We start from the raw sequence: 19,612 nt of genomic DNA, 5'->3' as shown, positions 1-19,612 counted from the left end.
TTGAGTTATCGTTTATAGAACCGGTTGAATTCATAATTGTATGCAGGAAATATTTAAAACTTTTAATTAGGGATTATTGTTGACTCTATATTTCATATTAGCGTCCATTCTTGATAAATAGTGAAAGTCTGGCCCTTCCAGATTCGGGCTAAATATTATTAGACCTAGGTTTTTTTACAAATGGATTAGGCATCAAAATGATCTTTAAAAAAAAATTTGTTGGTTAGAACTTTAAAGGTTGAATGAACTGTTCTAATTTGGGGATGGAATATACTCAAACTCATACAATCAAACAATATATTTAGTCTAATTAATTTGTAAATATCAAATTTATGACAATATTTATATTGCCCCAAAATTTTGCAAGTTTAATCTTAAGAATGCTTTTAATTATTTTAATTTCATTAATATTTTTTTTCATTGCTTAGAATAGGACAAGATTGGTCATTAGAAAACGCATTAATAATGCACGGTTGCGAAATAAATTCGTTTGACCCCACCATTAATCTGAAGAGCTTTGTTCGTTTTCCTTCTAATATATTCCACAACGTGGGGATCAGAGAAGAAGATGACCATATAAAGAAGAATAAACTGGTCTTAGAGCGATTAATTGACAATTTGACTCAAGATATGCACATTTCAAAGATGATAAATATGGATAATTACGAAAGCATGTGGGGTGTGGGTAGTTTTGAAGTTGAAAAGGCATGGATTCACCCAGCTAAACCAAGGGAGGTTTTAAAAAAGGAAATGTCCAATAAACATGAAAATAGTGAATTAAACGATTCGACCAAAAGCGATTATGGTAATGAGAACAATTATAAGGACAAATATGTGATCAACCCTATACATTCCGTAGAGACCCGGCAAATGAAATCAACATGGAAATTTTTACCCTTCACAAATATAACAGCATTGCTCGGTCATCAAGATAGCATAATCGATTTGCTAAAAATAGATGTAGAGGGAGACGAATGGAATATACTGGCGAGCCTGCTCAACGTTCCGCATTGGAAATATTTATTTCTCAACTCTGGTGGGGACTTAAAGTTTTTTAAAAGAAGAACTCGTATCTCGAACGGCTTTTCGCAGATCAAATTGAGAAATATCAGGCAAATGCTAATTGAAATTCACATTTGGGGTATTAACACTGAATCTATAACCACTTTGGACAAGGTGAGACAAATTTTCGATAATTTACACCATTTAGGCATGAGACTCTTCTATTCTTGCGGAAACGTCATTTGTGATTATTATCAAAACCTTTCGTTCGGCTGTTACACTTTTTCTTTCGTTAATATCTCGATGTTACGCCATGTATAAATTTGTAATGTGATTTTGTATAACTGTTGAAAGAGAGGATTTTTTATATTTGTAATATTATCATCTTAGAAAATTTTGTATTAATAGCTTAATTTTTATATTCCACAATTTAAACATACAAAAATTAATAAATAATTTACATATTTTTTCACCCACCGCGTCGAATTATTTTTATAAATAAATAAAATATTAAGGAAAGAAATATAATGCCCCCTTAGGTTTATCGAGAATAGTATAAGGAATTGGAAGAAAATTTGAAACTGAGCAGACAGAGAGGTATATATTTAGCAACTGATAAATAATTAAAGTTGTGATAGTTGCCTTGGTGAAATCGACTATGAATAGAGAATTTGATTTATAAAGAATTGAATATCTATTGTTTCAAAATGAGATCCTAGGTGTATAAAATAGATGCTCATGGGGCTTTTTTGCATATTGGAAAGAGTGGTCATTAGTTATGATTGAGAATACATAAACGAATATTTAATAAAACGATAGGAGAGACGACTAATAAAAACATGCAAAAATTAATTAAAATAGTAAGAGATTCTTTTATATAACATTTATTTAACCATGTACAACCATAATAAAAAAACCATGCCATGAATCGGATATCCAAATATGATAGATGATATGGGTATTGTATTAGATAATTAACCTCATCCAATATTATATTAAATCTTAAATATATGTAACCATTATAACAATATCTACCTGACGAATATAATACATTACTACCAGTAGCGTAGATAGGATTTTTTCTTAGAGGGGGTCCATACATATAAAAGCCTGGGGAGCGAAGCCCCCAGGCCCCCTTTAACGGGCCTTCGGCCCTTTTTCACGGCCTTCAGCCGGGTTAATTACAAATCATAATCATATCTTCTATAATATATAATAAATATATTTTTAAATGCATCAATAATATGTTATTATAATTTAGTAGATTATTCTCAATGACTTTATATTAATACTATCCAGAATAATTTCAATAGTAATATAATATCCTTCCACAAACATCAAAACCAGGAAAATATAAATATTAATGGCATTTATTTAATATAAAGTCACTTTTAAGTCTTTTGACTGTATAATCTAGGAAGAAAATTTAGCTCTGGGAGGGGTTCAAACCCAAAAACTACCCCCGTAGCTACGCTACTGATTACTAAAAACAGTAGTATATAACTCTGATAGCTTAATTTAAAATTTCCTGGAATATCAATTTATTATTCCGCTATAAAATAAATAAATTTTATTATATCAATGTATGCTAAGTGCTATGTTGAAGTTTTATTTACATACAATTTTTTCTATAATATTATTGACTAATAGGGAATTTAAGCTTTGATATATTGCAAATATAATAATTATTATCCATAATACATATTTTTATACCGAATATTTTAACAGATGATATTTACATTTTATAAGTTGGGTTTTCAATTTTTAAAATTATGACAAACATTCCTCATTACTCGATCAATGATTTATGTAATGTAACCTCCCTTTTAATTAAACAAAAGGTTAAAAGTATTGAAGGTAATGACTATAAAATATTAAATTCTTTTTTTCTTTGGGAAAAAATGGGGTTTATTCTTTATTACAGCCTGGATATTAAATATACAATAAGGGAAAATATTTACCATTTAGAATAAAAAATTTGATCAGGTCGATATTTTCAAAAAAAAAACTATTTGATACAAAATTAATGGCTAAATATAAATATATATAATCATATAATATTTTATTTATACAAAATTCCCTAATAATAAAAATGTATAAAAGGTAAGTTTTAAAATTGTAACTAGAAAAGTGATATTTTTTTATTACATTAATTGCAACAAGAAAATAATTTTAAAATATTTAAGAAGTAAATTCAGTAATAAACATTGCCCATGTTTTAAATAAGATGTTAACTTTTGGGGAATAAAAAAAGGCATTAAATTTATTCTTATTAATTGTGCCATATATTGCCTTTTTCTTGAAAAGGGTAAATTTTAAAGTGTTTCTTGTTTTGCCCTACAGTTTTTTTTAAAATATTGAATATATGAGATTTTTTATTATTGTTTTAAAGATATGGTAAATATATGTCAAATGTTGGTCACAAGATTTTCTATATGAATATAGAATTGAGAGGTGGGGGTGTAGAAGTGTTTGTATTCTTGATCTGCAGAGTTTTTAGAGACTTCTTAAATTATTATACTTATAAACAGAGTTTGCCAGTATGTCAAAGAGAAATTATTATTATGAGTAGTGTTGCTCCAGAATTTTACCCAAAATAATATTTTGTAAGCCTGGAGATTTTGCACATAGAGAGCAGCAAGTTCCAAGTCTCTAATCTTGCATAACATTATTTAGACTACATTGGTAATCAGGCCATTTTTAAAATTATACCATATGAGACAAATATATAAACCAGACTTTTATATTTTGTTCTCATTTGATTTGAATGCCATATAAAAAATAAAAGAATACCAATACCCTTATTATCATTTTTTTGAGCAAATTCTCTTTAAATGAGCATATAATTTTTTAAAAAAATTTTTACATTAAACTTATAATTTATTCATTAAAAGTTATCAGGATAATTTATAAAATTATTTTAAAAAATTCTAAATAAATTTATTTACTTAAAATAATTTTTTGCATCAATTGTATTTTTAATAATTAATGGGTATCATGGCTACACTGGTAAAAATATCCTTCACAATCTTGAACTGATGAGATAAAAGGAAATCTGCATTCAAATATTTTCATTTAATATAAGAAAGCATTAAATAAAAGTATATCTAAATATAGATACAGACACCTTTTATAAAAGTGTATCTAGATAATACGATAATTTTGTATCTATATACTTTAACAACTCTAGCGATCTACAACCGAGTCTAACATTTCAAGTCTGACCTAAACAAATTATTAAACACGTCCTGATCCTTAAAAAAAAAATTTGTTATTATCTGTCCAGAAAAACCCAACCTTATAAAAATTATTTTTCTTCACAGCTCTAATTTATTTAAATAAGAAATTACATTTTTTTTAGTGCTGTAATATAACGTTAGAGGTAACGAGTAACGCGTTTCTCTTCAAATATTTCTTAAAAAATATGGAAAACATATTTTATTATATTATAAAATTACTCTTTTTTATTTCCAAAATTTTATAAACAATTTAAGTCGTGTTTTTAATTCACATCAATCACCAGATTCCTTCATTTTTATTTTAAATTTTCGTTGCAAAATTTTCAGTCAAGATTATTAATCTAATTAATATTGAATCAATCAAAGTGTTTGAAATGAGAATTTAGATAATACAAATAAAATAGCATGAATAAATTAACTACTAATTACTTTATTAAATAATATTAATTGTAATTAAATAAATCATAACAAAAATTAAAAAGCAAAATAAAAATTATAATTTATAAAAATTTCTTCTTGATATTACATTTTTTTATCGCTATATTTATACAAATTTACATCATATAATCTCGTCGTATTCATATTCAAATTTTAATATTTAACTTTATATATAAAAAAAAACTATTTTCCGTAACTATTCAAATTTATATAAACCACTATATTTAATTTCATATACAAATAATAATATTCTAATTATTACAACACAAAGTATGTTAATTTATATTCTTATTCTCTATTATTCGATTTTATTTTATAAATAATATTGTCAATTGTACATTTTCTTCAGATGTAAATGAGTTAAGCCTGACCTGACTCATTTTTTTATACCAATAAAGAAAACTAAGAGTAAGTTTACACTTTGTAAGTGTAAATTATATACCAACTCAAATATTTTAAACTCAATTGTGGGATAAATATTAGCATCCTCCAAACTTTGCAGCTATTTTTAAGGAAAAATAAGGAAGATATCTGATTAAAATAGTTATAACAAGATGAAACTCTTTCAATAATTCCGTGAAATTAATAGATAGTCTTATTAAGGAGAATGGCCACAAATTTGACGAATCATGTAATAAATCCAAATTACAGAGATTTTCAGATAACGACAATGGATGAATATTGTATATATATATATATGTATATGATTTTTTAGGTTATGAAACCTGTTCTTACGGCTTTTTTGATTTTAGAGAGAATAAAATATTTTAGGATATATCACTCCCACGATAACTATTATATTATTAAAAATTAAAAAAGGCTTTATATAAATGCAATCCTGCAAGACACAGATAAAAGGTATACAGTGGAAATAATGTTTACAATTTATATTTTGATAATATTTTACTTCAGACGCGACCATATCTATAAGGATGAATATATATTAGCAGCAAAAATTCACCCGCTATTTAAATTAGATTGGTAAAATTAAAGTTCAATCAAGAAAACTTATTCTCTGTTTGGTAAAAGATCTTGACAAAGTAAAAACAGGCTTGTTTCCATTAAAAAACAACACATGCAGAATATTTTCTGATTAAGATATGAAAAAAATGGATTAAGGTCTGAATGAAAACTTTTGAAGTTGATCTAAACTTTTCTCAAAATAAAGAATATTCTTTAATTAATAATAAATTCCCTCAATTAAAATTTATTAAATATTATTACACCCCTTCCATTATCTCTGCCTTTTGAACGTATGTTTAGCACGGCGAAAGCTGTGTTGAGCATTAAGCCCTTGTTTATCTGATCAAAATTTCAAAAATCAATTATTGTTAAAAATAAACAATAAATTATTACAAATTGTATTATTTTATTTATATTAAAGTTTTTTTTTCTATATTAACGAGTAACGCGTTACTTTTTTTAATAGCCAGCGCGTTTTTCAGGCATTAGGAGTAACGCTTTTCTTTTTTGAAGTAACATTTATAACACTAATTTTTCCTCAATATAGTTTTATAAATTTCATCAAAAATGTTTTGGATACAAATAACGCATATTTGTACAGAAATTCTGTTAAACTGTATAATTTGATTAGTTATAGGACACAATACTTCATCAGTATAGACGACAATTGGAACTGCAGGAATACACATTATATATCCTCCGTAAACAATTTATTATTTTTTTACTTGGAATTTTGTACCCAAATCTTGTAGCTTTAAAACAGGAATATTTAAATTTGTAATCATTTATAGCCTTATTTTGGATGGATATGAGATAAGGTTATAAGAGATTAAAAGATTTGGCATCATCTATAATTTCCCAAACTGATAAAATATCCTTTCATTTGAAGGATAGAGCATCCATTTTTTTAAACGTTCAAGATCAGCTGATATCTTATATATTATATATTTGCAAACTTCATTTTCTAACCTAGAACATTTAATAACTTATTTTTGACAAAAAAGTTATTAGAGAACCTATTCCCATTGTTTATTTATTGGGTTTCAGCTTTTATTTTCAATGTTTGGACTTGAAAATAGCCTCATCTAAATGGTCTCTGTGTAATTTATCATTTTTTGATATAATTTATATCATCTCAAGCAAATTTTCAATATAATTGTTTCATTTTTTATATCTGATCTTATGTAGGATAAGATTATTTCCTTAAATTTTCTCAAATATTTGTTTTATTACATAAATTACGCCCTTTTAATTTACTATTTTAAAGTCAATTGAATTCTATTTCAGTAATAAATTATATTATTAATGTATAAAAATGTATCAAAACTTGACTTTCATAACAACGAAATCACATTTTCAATAGAAAAAATAATCCATAAAGAGCAATATTAAGGCTGCATTTATAGTAAACCCGTTTTGTTCAAAGCACTGTGTTATTTAATGCATGGTTATTACAAAATAAAGCCACAATAAATGATATATGAATTTATAAGTAAGGAGATTTGATGCTAACGCAAAGATAAAATTTGAAAAACATGTGCGATGCGTTGTTAAATAATACGCGATACGATTATAAAAATAATAGTAAATTTGATAAAAAGGTGCAAGATTTTTCTTAATTATTATTTAAAATAATTATCTCAATTTTAGCTTGATCTTAAATTAGTTTTTAAAACTGAATCTTCGCTCTAACTGTGAAAAGATATGTTGTCATGTGATAATGAAAAATATGCCACACGATATAAAAATAATAGTAAAATTACATTATAAGTTAGTTTTTATACGTGATATATAGCGCATTGCCCTTTAGCGTTGAAATTACAACAGAGCTAAGCTAGGTTTTCCTCATTTCCCATCTAATTGGAAGAAACTTTAATTTGGGTACAAAGTAAAATATAAGGAGCCCTATACACGTTTATGGGAGCAGCACGTAATTGTACGCGTGACATTTCGAAAAATGGTGCAGACGTCCATAGGCTTTGTAAAAAAGAGAGTGGGTCAAAAACAAGAGCGTATGCCCGAGAACTGCAAATCAATTTAAAGTTGGGTTTTGGATGCTTTTAAAATTTAAAGTATTATCCTTTAACATCAATTTTGAGAAAAATTCAAGTATTTGATTTATTTTATACGTTGGAGGCGCATGCTATGGTTTATGGAATATATTTAGAAAAATATATATTTTCGATTTTATCAAGCCTAGAATTTAACATTTTAAATATCTTCTCTTATGGAATAAATTTGTAATTTGTCTTGAGATATTTTAAGATTTATTTTATTATGGTTGGAAAGAAAAATTAAAAAGCAGAAGATTTTATCTTTTGTTTTTATTAGTAATTTTTAAAAAGCAGAAGATTATTTTTATTAAATATTTGTTATAAAGCAGAAAATATATTTTATTGAATATTATCGCTATAAAGAATTATCTTTTAAATTTGACATAGCGTTAGATAACATAACGCTTGAACAACGCGTTTACTATAAATTCAGCGTAAGATATAATCCTCAAGGATTGTAAATATGATATTCTAAATTCTTTTATTTATCTGATGGGCTTCAAAAATAGGTATTTTCTCGCGCTGGTCTGATCTAACCCTAAGCTAAAAAAATGTAAAAGGTCAGGGCAGAGCCTACATTTGCAGACGACTACTGTGAATAATTATACTTTAATATAAAAATAAAAAAATTAATAGATTTAAATAAAATATGGTGGTTATTGTTTAAGTTTTTTGGGAATTATTGCCAAATACAGATTGTATTTCCAGCAGTATAGGAGCGGAGCGATGTATCTATAAATAATGAAATCGATACATCTCTAATTTATTAATAACACAATTATGTCTTCTTCCAAATTCAGAATTATGCTTATTTCAAATTTTTAATTAATTTAAATAGTTAATATTTTATTTTCTATAATTCCAAAATGAATAGTTGAATCGGTTATATTTTTCTTAAAAAACCGTAGTCCGAATCGGTATGAATAATGATGTGAAAATCCCTGTTTTTTTAAAAAATAAAATATATAGTACCCTATTTAAACAAAAACTATGAAGATTTAACAACCTCCAAAAAACATCGATAAAATTAATAACGAACTTTATGGCACATTAAACAAATAAGTTGTAGAAATTATTGACATTTAATATTTAAAGATTTGATCCAAATAATGAGAGAATTTTTTGATCAGTAAGATATTTTTAAAAATTTAACGTTTAAGCTAATATAAGTTTACATAAATCAGCTGATCATAAAATAGACGAATTTTTTGATGTCATGCCATCAAATTCTAGATATGGTGTGATAATTTCTTTATCAATTATCTTATAATTTAAAATTTTTTGTTTTTTTTTAAAAAATATATAAAAATTTTATTATTTAGTTATTTTAGGTGTTGAAGTTGAAAACAAATATCACGTGTTTGATAATTTCGGAAGATTATTATTCTTAGCCTTCGAAAGTATACTCATTTTTTTTATTACAAATAAACGAAATGAAAAGAAAGAAAGGGAGAAAAGGAATATTAAAATAATAATTGAAATTAAAGACGAATAACATACTCAAACCAATATTAAAATGGAGGGGGGAGGGATGGTAGCCATGTGACACATAATTTTTGATAAAAATTTAGGAATTAAGAAAAATACAATCCTTTTCTTACTTTTTTAAATTAATTTTACATATCCAGTCATTTCAGAATTTGTAAACAATAATAGATTAATTAAATCTGTTTAAAAAAAACGACTACGTTAAATTCAAGATGATTTTTACAAAATTTCTATTTCATAAGTTTCAAATTGATCTTTTTCAAAAAAATTCACCCAAAATCATTTAAAAGAAAGAGAGAGAAATTGGAAAATTTAGGACACAACTTAAAATTATAAAATTTGGGGGCAGAATGAATAATTTTTTAAAAAATTAGTATGAGTTGGGCTTGGAAATGGGGATTTTTTTTTGAAAAATAAATCAGCCATTGAAATTTGACGTCATGCAAATCTAGATCTGATATAAAAAAAAAATTAATAAATAAGATTTATGGAAAATATAATTTTAATAGGTATAAATTATAATTTACTACTAGATTGGCCATTCATATCAGTTATAAGTGTCGAGTCAGCTGTAGCGCCATTTTATGGGTTGTTTGTCGATTAAATGACTTTAATGTGCATTCATATAATGAAAAATAAAGGCAATTAGTTGACGTACTATAAAATGGCACTACAATTGATTCCTATTTATTGACACTTTTAATAAATGAATCGTTAATCTAGTAATATATATATACATCATTGGGTATAAATGAAATTAAAATATTCGGATTCCCATAAAACAAGGTAGAAGCTCAAACGTTATATTTCTAAATTAATGTATTTGTGATAGCCATCCCCCATCTTTTGTTTATTTATATATTAGAGGGTTCGGTCTTTTTAATCTAGTTCTAAAGTTCGGCCAATAGTATCATCAGTTGAAATTAAGGTAAACTATCAACAGAGAAGATCGATTTTTCATGAAACCACCAAAATAATAGTCATTATTAACAGCTGGACAATTAGGCATCCAATAAGACTTCCGAAGAATGGATGTAATCGTATAACTAATTTTAGATAGAATACGGTTAACTTTAATTATCCCGTAAAAAGAGAATATATGATGGAGAACCTGTCACAGGATTGTGTCTTATTGATGACTTTGTGAATTCCCGGGACATAACCCTAAGGAGATAGGTATGTTTAAGTACCCCCCCCATGCCATTCACATTCAATCTCCGATAGAATAAAGGTATTCGCAACTTCAAACCAATTGTAAATAGTATGAGGAGTCATGTTAGAGGGAGCTACGAAACACCTTAGTGCAAACGCACATTAGGTGAAAACAGCTGAGTAAGCAATAAGTTCGCAATATAGAATTTTCTACAGTTAATTAACTCGATCCCAGATAGAATAACCGTTGTTATTAGAGCAATTTGCTATTTATCATATGATCCTATTTTTTTAAATTAAAAACCCTCACCTCCCTCACTCCAACTTTTTAATTTTACCGTAATTCGGTAATGACTTAGAAAATATATTTAAAAAATTTATACTAAAGAAAGAAAAAAGGGAGTGAAAGGGAAATCAGAAATCGAAGGTAGTCATTTTTTAATTTGAATTTACATCAGTATAAATATATTTTTTTGCAATATTTTTTTTAATTTTACAGGGTCCAATTTCTGGGCCAGAAATTGCTTAGGTTCTCAACGGGCTTTCGAAATCTTTGTCACGAATCCGCTGAGCGCTGTATGCTTTGTATGCGAGCGAGAATACACTTGCTGTTGTGCCGAAGTTCATATTTATACCATTTTTTTTATATTGAATATGTGGAAAGTTCTTCCCTAATCCTCACGTGATAATTCAGAATTTACCAATTTAAAAAGCATTTTTCGAGGGTCATTTTTTTAAAATGCAATAGGAATTGTATTCCAGTTGCTTATAAGAGTATCTCTCCTTTGAAAATTGATCCGAAATTTATTTCCGCTAAAATTCAAAAAAAAGCGCCCTAGATAATTTAGAAATTTTATAGATTCCGAAACTTCGCGTGAGGATTCCCGAAATTTACTAACTACAAATACAATAAAAAAATTTAATTAAACGGATGAGTCATAATTGATTTAGAAAAAGATGAACGATGTTCTATCTATATATTAAATTTTTAACAAATTATCACGTTTTTAAGTTTAATATTTTCCTTCCCGGCCCACCAATCCTCCTACCCAGACTGTAACCGTCAAATCTCCGTTTCAACAACCTATAGCAACGGTTGATCGAAATTTTCCTCCCATATGTAAACCCGATTTTACCGTTAAGGATGCCCTGAATAAACCGATCTTAAAAATAAGGGGACCCGTGATAACTTCTTCTATATTCGGCGGGGACGTTGTTTTCAAAGTTAGAATTTATGTTATGGTCAATATTTTTTTTAAAAAAATCGATAAATTTTATCACGTAATATTATCATCATCTTATAATGTTTAAAGGGGAATATTTGATTTTATATATTAACTAGATGTTTTTTTTAAGAATTTGAAGGAAAGGAAGAAAGAAATAAGTCTGTTCGAAAATTTTTAAATAAATTACTAATTTATTTTTTAAATTTATCATAAGATAACAAATTATTATATAAACTTTTTTATAAAATGGATTATTATATAAAAGGTGGGGGGGGGGAGTTAAATTGCTATTATTATATAAGAAAAGCCTTATTTACCTCGAGAGGCAAAAGATTCTATTTCTCCCCTATATACTATAATACAACTTAACAAATATATATGTACTATTGGGATAAATCCATAAAATTCAAACTTTAATTTGAATCGTTTAACATGGGTGATTTTTAAATTTAAAAAAAAAATATCCTATTTTACTCAAAATGTCTTCCAAAATAAATGTAGAATAACCACTCATTCATAGTTAGTGCGAATTTGCGGCGATCTATACAAAACCGAAATTCGCTCTAACTGTGAATGAGGGGTAACCTAATATAGGAACTTCACACCATTTTTATGCCATAAAATATTTTGTACGTTTTACTCCAAATAAATAAACTTGAGCGATTTTTTTCTTTATCTTTTATATGAAAAAAAAACAAATAAAATATCGCTCCATAAGCGCTTGAAAATCGCAGTTATGGGTAGGTAACTTTATATAATGCTCAATTATACATTTTCTATCAGATCATATTTTTTTTTCCTACACTAAATGAATATAAAATTGAGGGATTCCTTATGTCTAGGTGGATTCTAAAATCTTAATGAAACATACTATAAAAGCTTAGATTAAACTTTTTTTCTTATTCTTATATAATTAAAAGGGAGGCTGGAAATTAATAAATAATGATATTATTTTTTTACAAAAAAATGGCAATGCATCCTATATGAATGAAGGCTAATTTTTCCTTTCATTTTTTTATAAAAATTTTTAGATTTTTTCCGCCGCCGCACCCTCCGTTCAGATCGGGAAGATAACAAAAAAATATTCCGGATTTTTCAAGGAGGCCTTCACGGACGCCGATAATTTTTCGATAGAAATGCCCTTCGATTTGGACGTTCGATTCAAAGCTGCCCTCCTGGGCGCTACCTTTTTGATCGTAATTTTTGTTATTTTTTTATTCGACATCACTAGAAGCAATGACATATAATACCTAGACTGACGATTCATTCATTAAAAGTGTACATCAATGCAAATCAGCTGGAGACGCCATCTTGGTTACACTAATCATTATTAAAATTTTAAACGAGAGCCTAATTTATTCCTATATCTGATGCAGACTTTATTAAAGAATTACTTGATCATCGAGAAAATAAGGAAGCAAGTTATCAATTTAATAGTAGTTTTCAACATGAGAATAATTAAATGTGTTACCAAAATGGCCCAGCTGATTTGCTTTTAGCGACGCTTAAAAATGCATTTTAATGAATGAATCGTCAGTCTAGGTATTATATATGCCATTGACTAGAAGTTAATCTTGTATATCGTCCTTTCCGCTCGAATAATCTTATTGATTTGAACCTTCATTTTTTTTAACTATATTTAAACTTCTACCCAAATGTTTTTTGATTCTGCCATCACCAGGGGTTAAGTTTCCCGGGTGTGGTCGAAATCCTGGCTTTTAAGTCGGCTCTTCCCTTCAGAAATCTTAATTAAAGAAAGTAAAATAAATAATAAAATATTTTAGTAATATTCTTATAAGACTTAACCTTTTACAGTCGATTGAATTTTAAACCCCCCCTCCCCTCCCCCAACCCCCTCCCCTCATTTCCCTGAGCCGTTGACTCTGACACCCCTCTCTAGGGACCAAAATATAAAATGATACAATTACAAAATAGATACTGAATATTTAGGCTGACACTGAGGTTAACACCTTTACCTCTCTCCCCTACTAAATTTTAAGGCTATTATTTGTATCCCCCTCCCCCTTAGTCGGTATAAGGGCCTTAAGTATATTCTCACGTTTCATGATTCATGTTTTTTTAAAAAATTAATTAACGAAAATGCTATAACTGGAGATGTCATACAAAACAAAAAAAACATCCTTACAATTTATTTTAAACATTCTCAAAAATTAAATTTAAAAAAACTATTTAACGAAATGGGGAAGTGAATGATTGTGATAATGAAAAATTTCTAACAAAATATTAATAGATTGTATTTAAGTATATTGGGTTATTGGATGTAAAGAAAAATTAATTAAATTTAACCTTTTAATAACGACTTTAATTCAAAATTTTTGGGGAAAAAACTTTTTTATAGAAAAATAAGTGAAACCTCAAAATATTTTTATAAAAATATAATATAACCAAAGGCCTACAATCAGTTGACTTAAAAGCCTCCAATGAAATTTATAGAGGAAAACCCCGCCTGGTTATGCCCCCCCCCCAATACGAAAATATTAGCATATAAAAAACAGAAAATTCTATAATAAAACGATTTTTTTAATCCCTAATGACTAACCCCTAACCAAATGTATATATTATCATTAAAAATTAAAGGATTTCGTGTTTTACGAAAGCGAACGACAAACAAATTTCATCGGAAATTTGTAATATAACCAGGGATGTGAACCCGGACCCTGAACCCTCGTATTTTGGCTGTATACGAAATATTAGAAAACTTAAAAATTGAGAGCAACAATATTACTCTTCTATATATTTAGACCCTCGATATCAAGTTTTATTGAATATATCCAGAATTATATATCTTATCTAAAATCTTCATGGCTGTACCGGCGATACAAATACAATAATTTTATAAAGATAACTATCTATTTTAGGTAAGGGTAGAACAAGAATATTCATCTTTGAAATATGTATTCTCTAATTTACGTGAATCTCAAGGATGATATTTTAGAAGATATTATGATTGTACGATTGAATAAAACATTTAAAATATAAATTACATTTGTAAATTATGAATATTTATATATTGAAGTATAATATAAATGAGAACCCAAACTCTGTACTTGGGTCCTTTTTAAATTTTATTCCTGTACCCGGAACCCGGATCTGGACCCTTTTTTTTGTCGAAGGGTTTCACATCCCTAAATATAACCAATGTTTAAAAAAAAATGTATATTGCATCTTTTTTATTATCACCAAAATTTGCGTATTATGTTAATATACATTTAAAGAATTATAAACATACAATTTATATTTACGAAACATTTATAATTCCTGATTAAACATTTACAATTCGTTTTAAAAGTTACCGTGATTATTTATTTTGGCTTCAATCCTTTTTATATTTAAAATATATTAATAAACACTAATAATAATTTTTTTTTATGTTATAAAACAATTTTTTATCCCTAGCTATGACTAACACCTAACCAAATATATACATATTTTATTATTAAAAATTGAAGGATTTCGTGTTTTACGAAAGCGAACGACAGCGATAAAATTTCATCGAAAAATTGGAATAATTTACCTAATGATTGCCAATATTAAATAACTAATGTTTAAAAAAAAATTTGTATATTTCATCATTTTTATTAACACAAGAATTTGGATCATATTATATTTATATTACATTTTAAATTATCAATTTAAAGAATTATATACATACAATTTATATTTACAAAACATTTATAATTCCTGATCAAACATTTATGCTTTTTTTATAAAGCTACTGTGATTATTTATTTTGGCTTCCAATCCCTTTTAAAATTAATATATTAATAAAACTAATTTATATTTTTTTTTACGTTTATTTTTTTGATGTTGATATTGGTCTTTTTTTTTATTGGTTAATTTTTTAAATATTTTTTGAAATGAAATATATGGCAAAATATATTGACTTTAAATTACCATTTTTTGTATTTCTATCATAATCTAATTCCTTCGAAGCATTTCAAATTTTATAATGGCCTAAATGATTTTGTTCTGTGATATTTTTTTAATGCAGCGAAGGGGGGGGGGGGGGGTAGGAACATCTTGCCTACAAATATTTGAAGGAGGTAGACATCTAAGAGGTTGGCTAAGGAGTACGGTAAATTTTGGAAGGTTATCAATTAAATTAAGTCTTATTTATTAAATCGAAATGTAGTATTAATATTTATGCTATCATTAATAAAATGTGTAAAAATACGATTTAATAATAGATATTTTCGGATATATCTATATTCAAGAAGATATCCAAATATTGTCATCTACGACACCTATTGCATCGGTATCGCAAACTTTGTTTAATATTTTTTCTACCCCGCATTATGAAATTGGAACAAATAGTTCTATTCCTGACGTTATCAATTGATTATTTAAACAAAACTCATAACTTGTTTCCTCATAGTATATACACCTATTATAAAGATATTAATTTTTAAAAAAGGAGAAGAAATAATAATTTGATATGGTATGAATCATATATATATAATCTAATGATAATCTGAATTAAGAGTTATAGTCAAATTATGCTGAAAATTTTTCCTGGTCAATCTAAAGATATCTTTTACAACTTTTTTTTTAACCTTAAGAAATTTCTTGAAAATAATATACCTAAAAAAAATAATCTAATGGCTTAGATCAAAATATTGATAACGAATGAACATGTTAAATTTATTCTATTTTTTTATTTTCCAGTCTCTATCTTGATGATAATTTTTTTTTAGAACTTGAATATATCAAGAGATCGATCTTAATAATTTCTTTTCTTAAATAAAAAAATCCTCTCAATATTATTTTTCATTCTTGCCCAATTCTTTAGGAGAGGTGCTCCATTTTTTTAAAATGACGATAGGTTCTTACCTTGTGATGATATATAATGTGACCTATATTGTATAATTAGTTTGATAACTATTTACCTATAATTTTGACTATTTTATAATATTTATTGTTAGTTACCTATCATCTCCGGGAGCGCTTAATGTCAACTCTCGATGTATACAAAGAAGGGTCAGAAGCTCTCAATATGTTGTTAAACGGCAAAAATATTTTAGGTTTGGGCATCTATTATCAAAACCTCGACGCTTATGCAATATTTTTCTGGCTAAAGTTTTGAGTTAGCCGTTTTTAAAAGTCGATTCTAATCTTGCCGTTTAGCTAATTATTTGTCCGGTTTATTCTTGTTAAAGAAGAAAATGTTCTTTCCTTGGAAAAAAAACTAATAAATGAAGCTACCAATTTAATGTATTAGGAAGATAAATCTATTTTAAACAATTATAATATATTCTTTTATATCATAGTTTTCATTCAGCTATATCCTCACAATAAAAACGCCTAACTTTTTATTTTTTTCTCTATCAAGATTTGAAATAGATTCGGAAGGATTCTGTGTTACAATATTTCACAGATTTGTAAATGCTGCCTGATTAATCTAGAACCCTTCATTCATTTGAGTTATAAAAGTATCCAAGATGGGGGATAAATTTATTTTAATATTCGAACGATGGGGTTTGCCTTCCTGCGAGTCGTGGAAAACAATTATTAAATTCATAGAACTCTGCTTTTTACTCAGCAATATATTATTTAAAAATTCCTGTGAAAAATATTTTAGCCCGCATCTTTGGCCGACAGTCTTATATGTTTGTAAGAAACCATTTTGAATTTTTTAGATATAGATAAAAGTTAAAAGAAGATGGATTCGGATTATATATTATTTTTAAAAAACATTTAAATAATCCTTATTTTTCATATCCTGAATAGTTATTTATAAAACTTCACGTGACAATTCGATTACGGTTTTAAAAGTAAAAGAAAGCTGATTTCCGGTTTTAAAATTATTTTTTTTTTTACTAAATATTAAATTTGAAAAATAAAGTAATAATGTTATATCATAAGTTTTAAAATAAACAAATTTATTATTTTTTTAGCTGGTCATTGATTTCTTTATTTGAATAGTAGCTGATATAATATGTTATCAAAAGGTAATATATAATTATTTTTTCCTAATATAAAATTAATAAAGGTAAAAAATATGAAAATAGAATTTAGGAAAAAGGATAATTGATTTAAAAAGAGGATGTTTAAAAAATAAAATAATAAATAAAAACTAGGAAGAAGAAGGGAAGAAATAACGCAATATAAGACGTGGAAGATTATTCGGTGGAAGTGATAAAACTTAGAAAGTCAGAGCGAATAATGGCTGTAGCAAGTCTTTGTCATAATAAAATGGATTCCATAGGTTGGGTCTGTTTTTTCACGAATCCGTCTGCTCAATTCTTAAAAAAACATTGAGCTTTGCTACGGGAAGTATTGAGAATGGGGCGGGCAATGGGTATGAATGAGAAAGAAGGATTTTGGAAGTGCATTTAATGATTTTTCGGGTTTCTGCGAGGGCAAGAGCATCGACGTTGTGGTTAGTTTGTGCATTTGGATCAATGCAGGAGCAGTCCCAAACCAGGAGCTGACCTTGACCAAGGAATTGGACATTCCATCGGAAAATTTTTCATCGGTTCTAAAAATATAAGCAGGTTAGATGCAATGCCTGTAGATTTAAGGGCACATAATATGATATCATTACATTTGGTGTGTGGGAAACGACCTAGACAAAAGCGGCAATGTAGGTAATCTACACTTGCAATAACGTTGGTTTTACAATCTTTACATTGGAACGGTAGAACAATTTGGCAATTGAGTCGCATTAGCGTCAGCGGAAAGCAACAAATCAAGGTTGTTGGAGGATAAGGTAAAAAAACTTAAGACTTTATTCGAAATCTAAACTTACACACTAAAAAAAAATCCTAAACACAAACTAAGAGAAAAAACAGAAACAACTCAAACAAACTCTCGAAACTACAAAAATCACAAAGCAGACAAAAATATAACTCACCAATGATCTCTTTATTAATAATTAAATTAAATCAAAATAAAATAAATTCGTCATTTTTAATATAAAAAGAAATTAATTTCATAAAAAAAAAATGTAATTCTTTTATAAAAAAAATTAATTATCAAAACAAAATAATATTAACATATATTATTATATCTAATTTCTTTATCCAATCAACCTTATTTTAATCGGTTGATTGGCATTTCGCGTAAAAAAAAAAATATAAAAAACGTTCACGTATTTACAAATACGACATAAGGTTTCCAGAAACTTGTAACTAGATCCTTGGTTAAATTGGAAGGCTCGATTTTGGATAAGCGACGGAGCATTCTTTGAGTGGAATATACAATATTTCATCTAGAATAATACAATATTTCATCAAGAATAATACAATATTTCATCTAGAATAATATTACGAAAGCCTGAAGATTTTGTTTGTAGAACAAAGGTTTGGACATCTATTAGATCACGAGGCTTAGGCAACATTTTTCTGGCTAAAGCCGTTATTAAAAATCGGCTCAAAACGAGCCGTTTAACAACACTACCACAAACCATAATAATTATTATAACCCAATTAAATTCCCAGGTGCTCGTACCCCCCCCCCTTCCTTTACAAAAACCTTTGGGGCGCCTATGGAGTTACTGACCTATTACTTTTAAAATTATTAATCTAGAGGTAGGCAACACTCTAACAAGAGATCCCATGGACCAACTGATATTTTCGGACCGAGCTTGACAAGTTGCACAAAATATTATTTTTTACAGGCCCAGAGGGAAGTTTTGTGAAAAATTTCTTATTAGAAATGCAGATAAATTTAAGTATTTTTCCTTACTTAAAAAAAATTTATCACAGCCCTAAAAATTTTTGCAAGTCGCTTCTATATTAACTCTTGAGAGGAATTATGAGGTTCATACTGGCCCTAGAGTTTTACAAAAAAACGTTATTACTTAAAATCCTCTAAGTAAGACGTTCTAATTAAAATTATAATTTTGACTAATCAACATGGTATATTTAAAATTTAGTTTACTTTCGATAAATGTTTTTTGAGATATCAAGGATTTTTAATCAATCTTGATCGACGAAAAAAAAATTTAATGCTATTATTTTAAATATAAATGGGAATTTGGGAGCTAGAAAGTTTTTATTTGGGTTATTATAAGGTTAAAAGAAAAATT

The 19,612-nt window shown here is 27.2% G+C and overlaps 1 protein-coding gene across 2 annotated transcripts; it reads left to right on the top strand.

Annotated features, from left to right (window-relative positions):
- The first annotated feature begins 2,741 nt into the window (after nucleotides 1-2,741).
- Nucleotides 2,742-15,312, top strand: LOC135931235 (phospholipid scramblase 1-like). Of its 2 annotated transcripts, none has more exons than XM_065468206.1 (6): nucleotides 2,742-2,859; nucleotides 9,019-9,096; nucleotides 10,836-10,957; nucleotides 11,390-11,560; nucleotides 12,594-12,758; nucleotides 15,033-15,312. In XM_065468206.1, the coding sequence occupies exons 1-6, from the start codon at nucleotides 2,775-2,777 to the stop codon at nucleotides 15,066-15,068; spliced, it is 657 nt and encodes a 218-aa protein (XP_065324278.1). In that variant the 5' UTR covers nucleotides 2,742-2,774; the 3' UTR covers nucleotides 15,069-15,312. The 2 variants fall into 2 exon arrangements, with proteins under 2 accessions (XP_065324278.1, XP_065324277.1); XM_065468205.1 differs by lacking the exon at nucleotides 15,033-15,312 and adding an exon at nucleotides 14,161-14,420.
- The last annotated feature ends 4,300 nt before the right edge of the window (nucleotides 15,313-19,612 follow it).

The sequence above is a fragment of the Gordionus sp. m RMFG-2023 genome, chromosome 1, assembly GCF_954871325.1.
Source record: "Gordionus sp. m RMFG-2023 chromosome 1, tfGorSpeb1-WG-v2, whole genome shotgun sequence".
Classification (NCBI taxonomy): Eukaryota; Metazoa; Nematomorpha; class Gordioida; order Chordodea; family Parachordodidae; genus Gordionus; species Gordionus sp. m RMFG-2023.
The sequence above is the reverse complement of the archived record's forward strand: the minus strand, read 5'-3'. Positions and strand labels throughout refer to the sequence as shown.